This window comes from Hypanus sabinus, chromosome 13, assembly GCF_030144855.1.
Source record: "Hypanus sabinus isolate sHypSab1 chromosome 13, sHypSab1.hap1, whole genome shotgun sequence".
Taxonomy (NCBI): domain Eukaryota; kingdom Metazoa; phylum Chordata; class Chondrichthyes; order Myliobatiformes; family Dasyatidae; genus Hypanus; species Hypanus sabinus.
Genome location: NC_082718.1, coordinates 91637750 through 91652768, shown reverse-complemented (window position 1 = coordinate 91652768; position 15019 = coordinate 91637750). Strand labels below are relative to the sequence as shown.

At 36.3% G+C, this 15019-nt stretch overlaps 1 protein-coding gene across 2 annotated transcripts in view; it reads right to left on the bottom strand.

The window, feature by feature from the left end:
* The window catches only part of bcl7a (BAF chromatin remodeling complex subunit BCL7A), a 35264-nt gene that overhangs the window by 10476 nt on the left and 9769 nt on the right, over positions 1 to 15019 (bottom strand). For both annotated transcript variants that reach the window (XM_059988206.1, XM_059988207.1), the window contains exons 3-4: positions 14361 to 14457; positions 6875 to 7042 (exon numbers count right to left, since the gene is read on the bottom strand). In XM_059988206.1, the coding sequence (XP_059844189.1) occupies positions 6875 to 7042; positions 14361 to 14457 (265 nt within the window). The remainder of the gene's footprint in view (positions 1 to 6874; positions 7043 to 14360; positions 14458 to 15019) is intronic.

Sequence of the window (15019 nt, the reverse complement as noted above, 5' to 3'; positions counted from 1 at the left end):
CCACCAGCCCAAATAGACAACATTAACACAAGCACACACACAACTGACGCAACTGTTTACTCTAATGGCCACACAAGTGCACATGGCTGACTGAATTCTATCCCAATCAAGTGGCACCGATGTTCTAACTGGAACCCAGTATATATACACCTTTATATAAAAAGTAAACAAGGTACTTATACCAATTAGGTACAGAATTACATTTCCTATAATTACATCATTTTCCTTTCATCTTTTCCATCCTTTCCAAATCTGAAATCTGCAAAATGAAGTGCACAAGTATTTAACGTTTTGCCTTACAGAATTGTTTTGACTGGCTGGTTAAGCAATGAAAATAGAAAATTAGTGTTTGACTACATTTATAATTTCATTTAACATTTTTAAATTACAGACTTAACTCCAGGAAATTCTGGGACAATGCAAGTTGAGACTAGTCAGTAACTTTAAAAAAATGCTTACCAATATTAGCTGAAACCAAACTTTTAGAGACACAAAATATTTTTATCAATCTGACTAAACCACAGGTTCATAAATTCTTAAGTTATAGAAGAATCAAGCTTTAATTAAAATATATTTTAAACATTAGAATTAAATCAGTTGGGCCCATCTTGTAGAGTATTGCACATTTTGGTGAATTTAAAATGAGGCTGCACTGAAAATGGAGTATTAGACATTTTACTGAACCAATTGTTTCTCATACGTCAATTTATTACAAGATTGAAACCACTGGTATAGCACCAACAAAACCAATGCACGAGTTATCATCTTTTGTTGTACAATAACTAATATCAAAGTTATCTTGCATATAAAGGCAACCTTAAGGAAATCCAGAATGTGATTACAAAACTAAATGCAATACTACCACCTTAAACTGATAAAGATCAAAAGATCATGTTACAGAATGAAACTATTTCCAATTAGCTTATTAATTAATCCAAACACTGACCAAGACACTATTCAAAATACATCAAAAATTAACCATTCAAGAACAAATGCTTCAGTGAAGAAAAAGATTCTTTAAATTATAACTATGGATAGTTTATATAGTACAACTGATGTTCAAAACATGCTAAAATCATAAATATGAAATTCATCCATCAAAAATATCCAACTACTGCATATAAAAGAATTAGCAAATTGGATATATTATTGTAATTTCAGTATTATAAAACTCTGAAAATGAAATCAATATTGCTACAAAAGACTGGAACCAATTAGAATTTAGAAAATCCTACTGCAATACTAACAAGTGCCTGTTGCAAGACTCATTTGATGTATAGCTTTACGAAAATAGCACCAAAAGGATATTGAATGGACAAGATCGTAACAGATCACTTTAATATATTTGAAGATTCACCCTTAAACAGCAACACAAACTAATTCCTACATTTGCCAATGTAATGAAAATTTCATTTTTATTAAAGTTTTGCAGTGGAATTTGGCTTCCGGGAACAGTTTTTAAAGAGATCTTTCTACACTTTCCAATCCACAAAACAGGATGGATTAATATAACAAATCTGCCAAGAGTAAGAAATTAACTTGTACAATATCGAGTGCAGATTACAAAACAAAGTGGAAAATATTACCTTTTTATGAAAAATTAAACTTAATTGTTTTTGACATCCTGTAAAGAATGCAATTACCAACTCTAAACTAATTGCAAAACAAAATGAACAACATTATTGAAGCACAAAATAGGAATTGTTGGCATGTAGGTTTCAAACGATTTTAGGAAAATTTGATTTTAAGCTCTTCAGGGCAGGGTTTATACTGTGCTTTTAAACAGCTATTAAAGAAACCAGTTGAACTCTCCCTAAAAGTTAATGAATTATGGAGGTCAGAATAAACCAATTTAATCCCTGCTTCACTCGCATTTACTGCTCCAGAATTGCAGTTGCCAAAAAAGGTTTGTGAACCCTTTGCAGGTTTTCAGCATTAATTACTCATAAAATGTGGTCTGATTTTAATCTAACTCACAATAATAAAGAAACACAATCTGCCTGAACTAATAACGCACAAACAATTGTATTACTTATCAATACCGAGTACACAATTTAAACAATCAGTCTGGGCTCAAATATGTATGTGAACCTCTGGGGTCATGCATTCTACAAAAGCCATTCGGAGTCAGGTATTCCAATCAATGAGATGAGATTGGAGATATGGGTTGTAGACGTGCCCTACCTAATAGAAAATGCAGACACAGTCAGGTTAGTGACAGAACCTGCCCTTCTCAAGAAAGATCTGTTTACGTGCCTCATGCATCGATCAAAACTACTTTAAAGGGACCTTAAAAGAATTGTAGAGATGCATGAAGCTGAAAAAGGCCACAAATGCATTTCTAAAGACCTGAGCATTCAACAGTCCACAGTAAGAGAAATTGTCTACAAACTGAGGAAATTCAGTACTGTTGTTGTTCTCCCTAGGAGTGGGCGTACTGCAAAGATCACACCAAGTGAATAATGTGCAATACTGAAGGTGAAAAGGAACACAAGGGTAACAGGAAAAAGATCAAAAATCTCCAGAACTTGCTGAAAATCTCTGTTCATGTGTCCACTCTAACAAAAACACCAAATAAGAATGGTGTTCATGGAAGTAGGTAGGCCTCCATTAGTCTCGATAGACCATGGAGTTGTGTCTTGGAAAGTTTCCAGGGCACAAGCCTGGGCAAGGTTTTTTTTTAAATGGAAGACTGGCAGTTGCCCAAACTGCAAGTCTCCCCTCTCCACGCAACTGATATTGTCCAATGTTGGCACTGGTGTCATCGCAGAGCAATGTGTGGTTAAGTGCCTTGCTCAAGGACACACATGCAGCCTCAGCCAAGGCTTGAACTAGCCACCTTCAGATCACTAGACAAATGCCTTCACCACTTGGCCACGTGCCAACACAAGTACACCGTGAAGGAAACTGCTGCTCTCCAAAAAAAATCATTGTGACACATTGTATATTTGCAAAAGACCACCTGGATGTTCCACATTGCTTCTGGGACAATGTCCTGTGGACAGATGAGACAAAAGTTGAACTTTTTGGCAGAAATGCACATTGCTATGTTTGGAAGGAAAAGGGCACTGCACACCAACACCAAAATGTCATCCCAACTGTGAAGCATGGTGGAAGGTACATCATGGTTTGGGGCTGTCTTGCTGCCTCAGGGCCCGGACAGCTTATAATCGACAATCAATTCAAAATTGTATCAAGGCGTTTTACAGGAGAATGTCAGAGCAGCAGTGTCACCTGAAGTGTAACAGTTGGATAATGCAACAAGACAAAGATCCAAAACACAAGAGTAAATGAACAATGGAATAGTTTAAAAAGAAGAAAATGTGTTTTGGAATGGCCAAGTCAGAGTCCAGACCTTAATCCCAATTGCGATGCTGTGACATGATCTGAAGAGGGCTGTTCATGCAAGGTATCCCAGAAATATCAATGAACTGAAGCAGTTTTATATGGAGGAATGGTCTAAAATTCCTCCTCGCCATTGTGCAAGCCTGATGCTTTTGGTGAAGGTTATGCTGCTAAAGGAAATATTACCAATTAAATACAAGGGATCACATACTTTTTCCAGCCTGGACTGTGAATGATTAAAAATGTGTTCAATAAAGTCATGAAAAGTACAATTGGTTGCGTTATTAGTTTAGGCGGATTGTGTTTGTCTTATTGTGACTCAGATGAAGATCAGAGCACATTTTGAGGAATCAGTGTAGAAAACCAGGTTATGGCAACATGTTCACAACTTTTTCTTGCAACTGTACATTTTTCAATAGCAACCCCAAGTGTGAGGAAAGCTCGTCATGGCTTCCATGTCTAAGGAAAGGCAAACCTATAACACTACTCTATTATTTGCTCACACAGACTAAGTTCACATTTGAGTAATGAACATTTGAATTACTGACTGTACAACAGCACAGGAATGCTTCCTTAAGAGGCAGAAAGGAGAGAAGATTGATGAAAAGTAAATCATTCAACTCTAATCAACATTCTCAAGTATGGCAAATCAAAAAACTCCAATTGCTGCCTTCATTTTTAATTGACAGCATGGTAAAATATTGAAGTAGCTAGAGCCATACCAAACAAAAACCATACTGCTGAACTTTTGGAAAGGTACCAAAATTAAAATTAGAGTGATTCCTTCCATAATCCCAGAAATTAAGGGCTATTTTTAAAAATAAGACTTTCAAAGCTAATCCCAAAAGGTGTCTTGCCACTTTCATGTGGGTTAAACAAAGGAAATTAGTTTAAAATAACATACCAATACTGCTAAAGTTGAGTTTTTCCGATTCTCAGCTTTGCAGTTAGATAGCCTTTGTGGTAAAGAAACACACAAGTACACATACATGTACACATACATACACAGAAACCTATCCCATCCCACAAAGCACACCTCTTATTGGTAGACATGGAGGAGCTTCCATGGTGCCTCTGAAGAAGTCTGCTACCCAGACGGTCCCGTCCTCCCAGATGAAGGACAGCTTGGAGGCAGGAAGGCATAGAAAAGGAGATTTCAAATTAAAACAATTACAGGAGAAAGTTATGTTCACCTATCTAGTTTAAATTAATACACAAATTTCTGTTGGTCATGGCTTAAAGAATTCAAATCAAAATTTAAATAAAATGAGAATGCCATCCACTGAAAGGTGTGCAAATTCTGCTTCCCACCCCCTCCCCAACCTCCACTCAAGTGATCTACCTCAGGGCAAAAACTATAACCAAGAGCCTACGAAGGCAAGCTAGACATGACCCATGAGCAGACAGGACTTTACTTTTTTTTGAAGTAACACCCTACAGCAGTAAATGGCAGTTCTGGGTCTAAACATTTCCACCGATTTGCATTAAATAGTCATCTGAGTGTTTCAAATAAAAGAAATTAATTTGGAAGACAATATCTTTTCATCCCACTGTACAAACTCTGAAAAAGCAAAGTTAACAGAGTAACCGTGGAAATTACAAAACGTCTACACAGACTAGTTAGAAACTGCTGAGTTAAGTCAATTCAAGTACATTTTATGTCACTCATAAGGTTGTGATAGCATTACAAGTCTAACCAGCAGAATAAATACCCTTTTTATTCCCTTGCACTCTGCCTATTAGAGGTACAGTACTAAGAGGGACCAAATTATACACCAAATTATGTGGCAATTAATACTAGAGGCAGGTTAGTTTTAGTTTGAGCCTCAGTAATGGGGTTAAAAGAAATAAAAGTCAGGAGAGCAGCATAATAGTTTAATGCAAGGCTGAATAGTTGAAAAGAAGAATGATCACCTGCAAGGCCACGTGAAAGTGAGATTGAGGTTTGGACTTTTCCCAGAGAGGTCACTTTGCAAACTTCATTACTGCCAATTAGAGAGTAGACTGCTGACCTCCCCAGAGAACAGGTCACCTGGGTTCCTTTTGTGTATTATCAATTCAAAATCCATCCTGATCGCCTTCTAGAGATCACTCCACTGACAAGACAGGAAATGAACTGTACAAAAGGGACATAAAAAGATCTCCAGCAGCAGTAATAACAAAGACTTCTAAAGGTAAACAGAGGAAAGGTTTTCTTTACTCACTCCTTTGATCTTAACTTTTACATATGCATTATTACTTGCTTCTAGTTAAACACTGTTTCAATTTGACCATCCAGACTACAGTTTAATAAACTTGTTTTACAACTGTTTATCTTCCAGTGGAACACCACATATCAGCAAAACAATAGACACACAAGCATGTGTCCCAACACCTGCTGTGTAAATAATTAATTGTCCAAGTACACATTACTGGATATGAGTTTCCCAAGCAGTTCCCAAATTCACTAACTGGTAATTTCTCTTGGGAAGTAATTGTCCCACATCTAGTTTTGGTACTCAATTTAAGTCAAAAGAATATTCTCAAAAACTTTTAATGTTCCAATAAGCCAAAATTCCAGGTTCAATGCCCATTAGTTTTAAATTAACATTTTCACTGAGCAGCAACATTGCTGCAATTAGATTCAGCATGTTAGAAAACCAGAATGCAAATGAGTGTTCCTGCTTGTGAATCCAGTGGGTGAAAATGTATATGACTAACAGGTGAGCCTGGTGGCAATGTCCAGAGCTTAATCATTACCCACATTTCCACAACGTAGCCACTTCACAACACAAAGAGAGTGGAGAACTAAGGAGTTGCCAATTCACATGCAAGTAAACAGCAATTGTCAGTCATTTCAAAAGGGAAAAAATTTGAAGGATAAATCAGTATAAAAATGCCTGATTACTGTTGTCTAATTCATATATAAAATCCATACCAAGGTTGAAGGGTGCTATACATGTTATAGATGTCAAACAACAATGTAGTAACAATGATCTAGTTAAATATTTTGGATGGATGATTTACCAAATGCTCCTCCATATTGCTTAAATAGAACAATACTAGAATCATGCAACTAAGTGGTTCTGAAGTAAATATTTTACAAGGACCCAAAATGTGTAACTCTTTACTAGCCTCCAGTCTTGACAAGCTGCATTGTAAAACTCTGTTGCAAATTCATCTTATCAACAGTTATTTAACTACATTTACATTAGACCATTTACTTTTTTTTCCCCCAAAAATCCCAACCCAACTTAAATTTATCATCACTTCCCAAATCTATAACTTTTTAGTAGAATGTAATTTTGTAAACCTTCCACTCTAAGATAAATTTATAAAAAACAATGCAATCCATTACCTTATAAACAAGACTGAGCAAGATGTCATACACAGAAGTTTATATTATTAACATATTTTGATTTTCCACCCAGGCATCATTGGGTTCAGTCAACAATTATGAGCACTTATTCCACCGTAGATGAAATATTTCAAATGTATGTGATTGTTACTGGAGGTCTAGACCCATCCACCAATCTTACTGCAGGCTTACCATCAGAGCTGGGTTGTTCTTTGACTGGGGGATGAATTTCCTCCGTCCGGGTGTCAGAGCCATCTGCTTGAGTTACTAAGATCTGCTCTGGTGCAGGACTTGGGTTGCTGCTATTCTCTTGCTTCATTGGAGAGGCATCTGCTATGGAACTCTGATTACTGTTCTCATCTAATTATTAAAAAAAAATCAAATCAACTATTTTACATAACTGGCAAATTACTGAAAATTGAAAGAGGGAGAAGAGAAGGAAATCAGTTGCAGGCAAAGTGCAGTTGTGGGTTTAAAAGTTTACATTTGTTTCTAGATTCAGAAAAATTACTTAGATTTATACAGAAGTTTGTTGATGAATACCAAAAATAAATTCAATTATCTTTTAGTGCTACAACTATTGTTACATTTATTTTGCTAGCTTGTGGATCTATATACAGTGGATTCTGGTTAATTGGGACCAGTACATTTGCGCCCAATTAGCCAAAGTTTCATGGAAATAGTTAAAAAGGTATAATAAAAAACCACATACTGCTGTTTAATTGAGTAACAAATAATGATTTAAATACAGAACAAATTAGAACACCAATAACTACTATAAAACTAAGTATTAGTTTGTAAAATTATTCACAGCAGAATTCAGTGTACACTTTTGATTGGCTGTAAAAGAACAAAATCAGAAGATACTTAGAATATATATAATATACTGCCTTTTGGTGCTAATGAAGGTTATATCCTCCTAACCTTCACTTTCATTGTAACTTTGAAGATAATTGCCAATACCTTCAGATTCTTCATAGTTTCTAACTTGAAGTAGGGAAATTGTTTCATTGTCACCCCTGGCCATTTCTGGCATCTCCAAATCTGAATGCTTGAAACCACAGTGAGCAAGACTGTTCTAAATTGTCTTACTGCAATTCCTCACCAAATATCATGACAAAATTTATAGCTTTTTGAACACAAGCACATGCAACTAAAACCATTTAAAAACTTCACTACAAGCATGGTGCAGAATCTGACTGCCACACAAATACACACATCAGCCACTAGTTAGAAATTATTCAGCCACAGTCCCCTGTCCCAATTAAGCTGCATAATGTCCCAAATAAAAAAAGGGAATCCTGCCAATTTTCTCAATTAGATTTTGTTCTAAGAGTTGGCCAATATAAGCAGTAAACCCCCATTAACTGATGGCCTGAATAAACAGAATCCACTTATTGCAAATCGCATGCTCCAAAACTATTTAATAGAGTCTAAAAAAGAATGCAGGGAAAGAAAGGCTGGGCTAATATGGTGTTTGTAAAAGATTAAGTCTTTATCACTTTGCTGAAACACCAACGGTCTGAACAGGCACATTCAAATAATATGAAATTCTGATCATTTATCAAAGGACAACAGCTTCACATTTTTCAGATGTGTAATCAAAGGTCATGCACTGGAACAAATGTGTAAGTTTTGATTACAAAATATACATGCACATTGAGATGAGTACTTGGTATGCTCATACATAGTTTCTTTGTCTGCATGAAGTACAAGTGACAGTGCTTCACATTACAAATTTATTTATAAAACATAGACATAGATAATTCATGGAAGGCTTTGTAAAGATGCAAATAGTTACTGCAGAAAAACAATTTATTTTCCATATATTAATGCTCTATAATCTGGTATTTTCAGGTTACTAGATATTGATACACTCTTAAAATTGACCTTTCCCCACACCTATCCACGTATTTCCATGATTAACTTAACATTAGCACAGATAAGCACCTTCGTCTCCATACTACGAAAGTCTTTGCAATTGGGTATGGCTAAGAGTAAAACAAGGCATTATAATAAAGCACATCTGGTACACAGTAAAACTAAAATAAGCCCACAGCTGGAAAATCTGCAGAAGTCAGCAATGCCTTGTTGGATATCATGAGCAGTCAAATACAAATTTTTCATGTACTACTGAGCAGAATTCTATGCAGCAGTGTTCCTTCCTACAGGCAGGAATAGTGTAGTTATTGGTTAAACAACCTGCAGATCCAAGCTAAATACAACAGTGAGATAACAAAACACCTATTTGATCACCTCAATGGGAATTCAAACAATGTATTTTATTTAATGTTAAAAGTCAAAGTTGAGAGAAATTTTGGCAGAGAGGATAACCCCACAAAAATACAACACTCAAATTAATTAAATTGAAAGAAAGATGAGAGACGTGTGATACATAATCTAAATTTGTAACATCCAATATGGATCTTGTTTAATAATTTCCTACAGCAATCTCTTTTAAGGGATATGATAACAGCAGTTATTTTTTCTGCTAAACTAGCAGACTATAAAAAAAATACTGGAAACACTCATTTGGTCAGGCAGCCTCTGTGGAAAGAGAAACAGTTACTGTTTCAGATCAGTCAACATCCTAATGTTTTCTTTTGGATTTCCAGCATCCGCTGTTTTTTTCTTTGATTTTTCTTTGACCAGAAACTTCAAATCAGACCAGTATATTTACAGAATGCAAACTCCTGGTTAAACATACTCATGAATACAAGAACTAAGTTAGAATACTCAAGACTATTTGGCATCAGTAAGTGCTCAACTAGGAGGAGAATGCAGGTAACTACCTGTTAAATTAGAGGTAGACGAGTTGGTGGATGGAATGCTTTCTCACTGCTACCATCAGGAAGTTGGTACAGGAAGCTCAGAACTCACCAGCAGGTTCAGCAACAGTTATTACCCCTCTACCATCAAGCTCTTGAATCAGAGGGGATAACTTCACTCGCCCATCACTGAACTGTTCCCACATTCTATGGATCCACTTTCAAGGACTCTTCATCTTATGCTCTCGATATTATTGCTCATTCTTATTACATCTTTTTCTCTGTATCTGCACAATTTGTTGTCTTTCGCGCAATGGCTGTCCGCAAGAAAATGAATCTTGGGGCTACATATGGTGATAAATTTACTTTGAACTGTGAAAAATCTAATATGGGTAGTGGCACTGGAAAGGATGAGTGTTAATTTTAATTTATTTAGAAATACAGAATAGAACAGGCCCTTCCGGCCTAATAAGCTGCACCTTGTTGAACCCATACATTTAACACTATCCTAATCATATAGGACAATTTACAATGGTGAATTAACCTACTAATAAGTACATCTTTGTACTGTGGGTGGAAACCAGAGCAACTGGAGGAAACCCACATAGTGCATGGGGAGAAATTACAACTTCTTACAGATGGTGATGAATCAGCACATATGAGGGAGATTGAAAATGTGGCTGAGTGGTGCCACAACAACCTTCTCCTCAATGTCAATAAAATCAAGGAGATGATTACTGACTTCATGAGGAAGAAACCAGAGGTCCATGAGCCAGTCTTCATCAGGGGATTAAAGGTGGAGCGGGTCAGCAACTTTAAATTCTGCAGTGTTATCATTTCAGAGGACCTATCCTGGGTCCAGCACACAAGTGCAATTCCGAAAAAAAGCACAACAGTGCCTCCCTTTCAAGTTAAATCATTTCGACCATAACTGCTGGTACAGTACACAGTAAAAATGAGACAATGTTTTTCAGGACCATGGTGCTACATGAACGAGTACAAAAATTACACTGAACTACACTTTCCTTATGAGTTTGCGGAGATTCAGCATGACATTTAAAACTCTGACAAACTTCTATAGACATGTGGTGGAGTATATTGACTGGCTGCATCACAGCCTGGTATGGATACACCAATCCCCTTGAATGGAAAATCCTACAAAATGTAGTGGATATGGCTCTCTCCCCGCGCCCCCCACCCCTACCTTTGAGCACTTCTACATGGAGCGTTGTCACAGGAAAGCAGCATCCATTATCAGGGACCCCCACCACCCAGGTCAAGCTCTCTTCTCACTGCTGCCATCAGGAAGGAGATACAGAAGCCTCAGGACTTGCACCACCAGGAACAGTTATTATCCCTCAACCACAGTACATACTCCAGAACACCCCGAGATGTAATAATGTTGCACTAACCACTAGGCTACCATGGCAACCTAAAGCAGCCAAGTAGTCTGATGTTGATGGAGAACCTTGTCAAATGCTTTACTAAAAATCATATACACCCCATCCACTGCTGTGGCTTCAATTTGTTCTGCCACTTCCTTAGTTAACTCAAGGGAGGCATGACCTGTCCCTCACAAAGCCATGCTTGACTATCTCTAATCAGACTACGCTTCTTCAAATGCTCCTAAATCCTGTCTCCAAGAATCCTCACCAACAGTTTGCCCACCAGTGATATAAGACTCATTGGTCTATAAATTCCCAGGGTTATCCCTATTACCTTTCTTGAACAAAGCAATGCCATTTGCCATCCTCCAGGTACTATTCCTGTGGCCAGTGAGGACACAAACATTTTAGCCAAAGGAAGAGCAATCTCTTTCCTCACTTCCCATAGTAACCCAAGATATATTCTGTTTGGTCCCAGGACCTTTTCTATCTTAATGCATTTCAAAATTTCCAACACATCTTTCTTAACATCAACGTTCCAGCATTATTACTTCTGTAAATCTCTGAATAGCTTAAGATCAATAATGTACTCACTATGACACATGCAATTACTCCCATGTTTTTTCTAAGAATAACCGTCCTGTTTCCACATTCCATTTCCCTCGAAATAAATTATATCATTAGCTTTCCTAATTACTTTCTGCAACTGCATTTCAGCCTCTGCACCTGCAAATCATGCACTAGGAGAGGCAGATGTCTCCATAAATGCTTCTATTACTTCTGCCAAAATGCACAATTTCACTACTTCCTACATTATACTTCATTTGCCAGATCTTTGCCCACTCAATCGAAATCTCTTACATCATTATGTCCACTTCATATATTCAGCAAGTATGCCTTTCAATCCTTTATCCAATTCATTTACAAACTGAAAAACACCAGTTTTCTGTTAACCAGGGAATTTTCTATCTACCCCCAATATATTACTCCTTAACACCATGGACTTTTATTTTCTACAAGTACTTTCTTATACAGAGACATGATAAACAGAATGGGAGTTTCCTGTGCTATTACCCATTCTATGATGTCTGCTTCATACATTTAATAAGTACTCTCACAGATAATTCCTATAGGTCAAGATTTACTGGATGGTTGCAGAAGACTTTTCTTTATGATTAGCAATATTATCCTAATAGGAGAAAGCATTAGATTGGCAGAAGGGTCAATTTTCTTCAGTGCAAAAATCAGAATAATTTGTTAAGCATTTAAATTACAGGCAAATGTTCAGAAATAGCTCCTTGCTGTTTCAAATAATTTCCCTGAAACATCAAGAATCTGATCATTTTCAGAAATAATAAAAATTCTATGAGATCACCAGTTTGATGGCACACTTTAATAAAATGGCTATGCTAGCTAAATAAAACATACCATGATGAAAATCAGTAGGAAAACTATATAAATCATAGTGTTCTAAGACAACTGGATAAAGTGGGACTTTTCCTCCAAATTGGACTTAACTTGAATGTACCCAGAACTAGTGCCTTAATGAGTCAAATAACTAGGGATCTAGTTAACTGGTGGGGAAGGAACCAGGCTCTTATGAGAGGAAATATAGAAAAAAGTTAAAGGATTGTAGTGTAAAGTGGGGAAATGGGTAATTGTATCTGTATTATGTAGGAAGAGACAGAATACAAACACAAGAGTTTACCTCTAATCACAACCAGAGTAGCAAAAAAAGAGGCAACTAAATGAGGCTCATTATCTAAAAGCATATAATATTGATAAAAAGAGGAATTAAATGGCATAAACAGAAACAGAAGTGCATGGATATGGAAACAAAGATGTGGCTACAATAAAATAGTTGGATATCCCAGAATAATTCAAGAGAAGTTAGTAAAATCAAAATGATGAGGCGAAGCCTAATAATAAAAAATGGATAATCCAATGAAGTGAAACAGCAATGGGCAGAAAAACCTGGGAAATATTTAGGTTCCAAACAGTAATGTAGGGCTTAGAGTCACAAGTACAAAACAATATATATGAGGGATCTTTAAGTAGACTGGGCAAACTAAGTTGTGAGTAATAATAAAGAGGACAAATTGAGTACAAGAGACATTTTATTACAGTTTGTTAAAGAATCAACAAGGGACAGCACTACGTTTCCAGCGATTTTCTATGTCTGTATCAGCGACTTACTTTGAGCAATAAAAAAAGGTTAAACGACCTTGAGGAGCATGATACCTAGAGTTTGGAAGTGATATTTTTTTCTTTATGAAACCAGAGATTTAAGTCAAAACAAAGCAAATGGCAGGAAGATAAAAAAATTGTCTTCCTTCATAAAAAATACCTGCTGAATATTAGAAGGAAGGACTACAATCCAGAATAAGGCCTTCAGAGAAATTAACAATAGTTTAAAGAAATGCATGCGGTGTTTTAATGAAAGTCAATATATCCTTGGATCTGATGAGCTGAATTCCACTTTTTTGAGGCAGCAGCTGCCCATATCATCATTCAAAATTCCATTAAATTTCAGATCAGCTCTCTCAGATAACAAGGCAATAAATATTTCCCCATTATATGAGGGGGCAGAGGAAACAAGCAAGATTAGAAGACAGAAAACTTGAAATATATTGTTAAAGAAATGATATCAGGATATTTAGAAAATAAGTATGTTTGGCAGAGTCAACATGAATGGGGGTGGGGGGGAAGAGAGAAATCATATTTGACAATACTGCTGTTTTGACATGACAACCAGCAAAATGGATTAAAAGAAAACCAATGGATGTTTTTGAATTTTCAGAAGTCCTTCAGTAAGTTATAAAGAATTATTAGGTCACTAAAATTTGGATAATACACTGATGCAGATTCAGGCCAGCCAACAAACAAATTAGGGGTAAACAAACAAGAGAAAGTCTGCAGATGCTGGAAATCCAAGCATCACACAAAAAATGAAGGAACTCAGCAGGCCAAGCAGCATCTATGGAAAAGAAAACAGTCGACATTTCAGGCTGAGACTCTTCAAGCAGGAGTTAACATTAAGTTTTCAGTTTAGGAGACATTGTAGAATCAATGCAGTTTACAGTTTATATTAATGATTTCTATGGGGTGCCTCTGAGCAATAACAACTCAACGGGCTGCAAGGATGCAAAAAGTTTCAGGCTGATGCACATTGGCCAGGTAAATAGTAAAGCACATGGGAGATGGAAACAATATGGAAAATGTGGCATTCATAAAAATGGAAATGCAAGACATTACAAAATGATGAAAATATGAACGATGTTGATGTTCTGAGAGTTCCAGGTGTCCATTCATACTAATCACTGCAAGTTATCATTCATGTACAAAAAGTAATTAAAGAATATTAAAAGAATCAAGGGAGATGGTGCTGCTGCAGAAATGCTCTAAAGAAAGATTAGCCAAAAGTTTATTGGATGGCAGAATAATACAAAGGACAAATGGATACTTCTGTTTCTCAAGTCATCATCTTTAGCATTTTAAGTTTACCAAAATAATAAATATACATACCTTGAATATCCATCATGCCTGGTGAGGAGCTATTTTCTGGAGTCGTCACTTCAGACCCACATTTGTCATCTTTCCCCTTCTTTTTATTTTTGTTTTTCTGGACCAAAGTAAATATTTTGAATTTTGTATCTCATTTTATACCATTTCTAAATTAAACTTTGATTATAATGCACTGGCTACTGACAAATCTCCTCTAATTTTGAGCGATTTTGTATCAACATTATGAAACACAAATATGAATGGCGCTTAGTGCTGAAAAAGGTGAAGATAAGAACATTCATTAGCCAGGAAGTGTTCCCATTACTCAACCATTATTATTTAATGCAATGCTGTTTTTCAATCTAAAGGTGACAAGCTGCAAATCTCCCATATTCATTTGCAACCTGAGCTACAATTTACAATTTATCATCTTTATCACATACACATTCGATGGCTGGACTCTCAAACTCTCCATCCCAATTTCACTTTGATGGCTTTCCTTCCTGTCAACTTCCACTCATGAGACTTTACCAACTAGTTAATCGATACATCAAATTCATTAAACTATAGACAATAATTTTGAATATACCCTCGCTTCTTTTCTGAACATCTCACAGATTATTCTTTCCTCAAGAACCCCACAGTACAAGTATCCAAATTTCTAAGTGGGATTTGGCAGG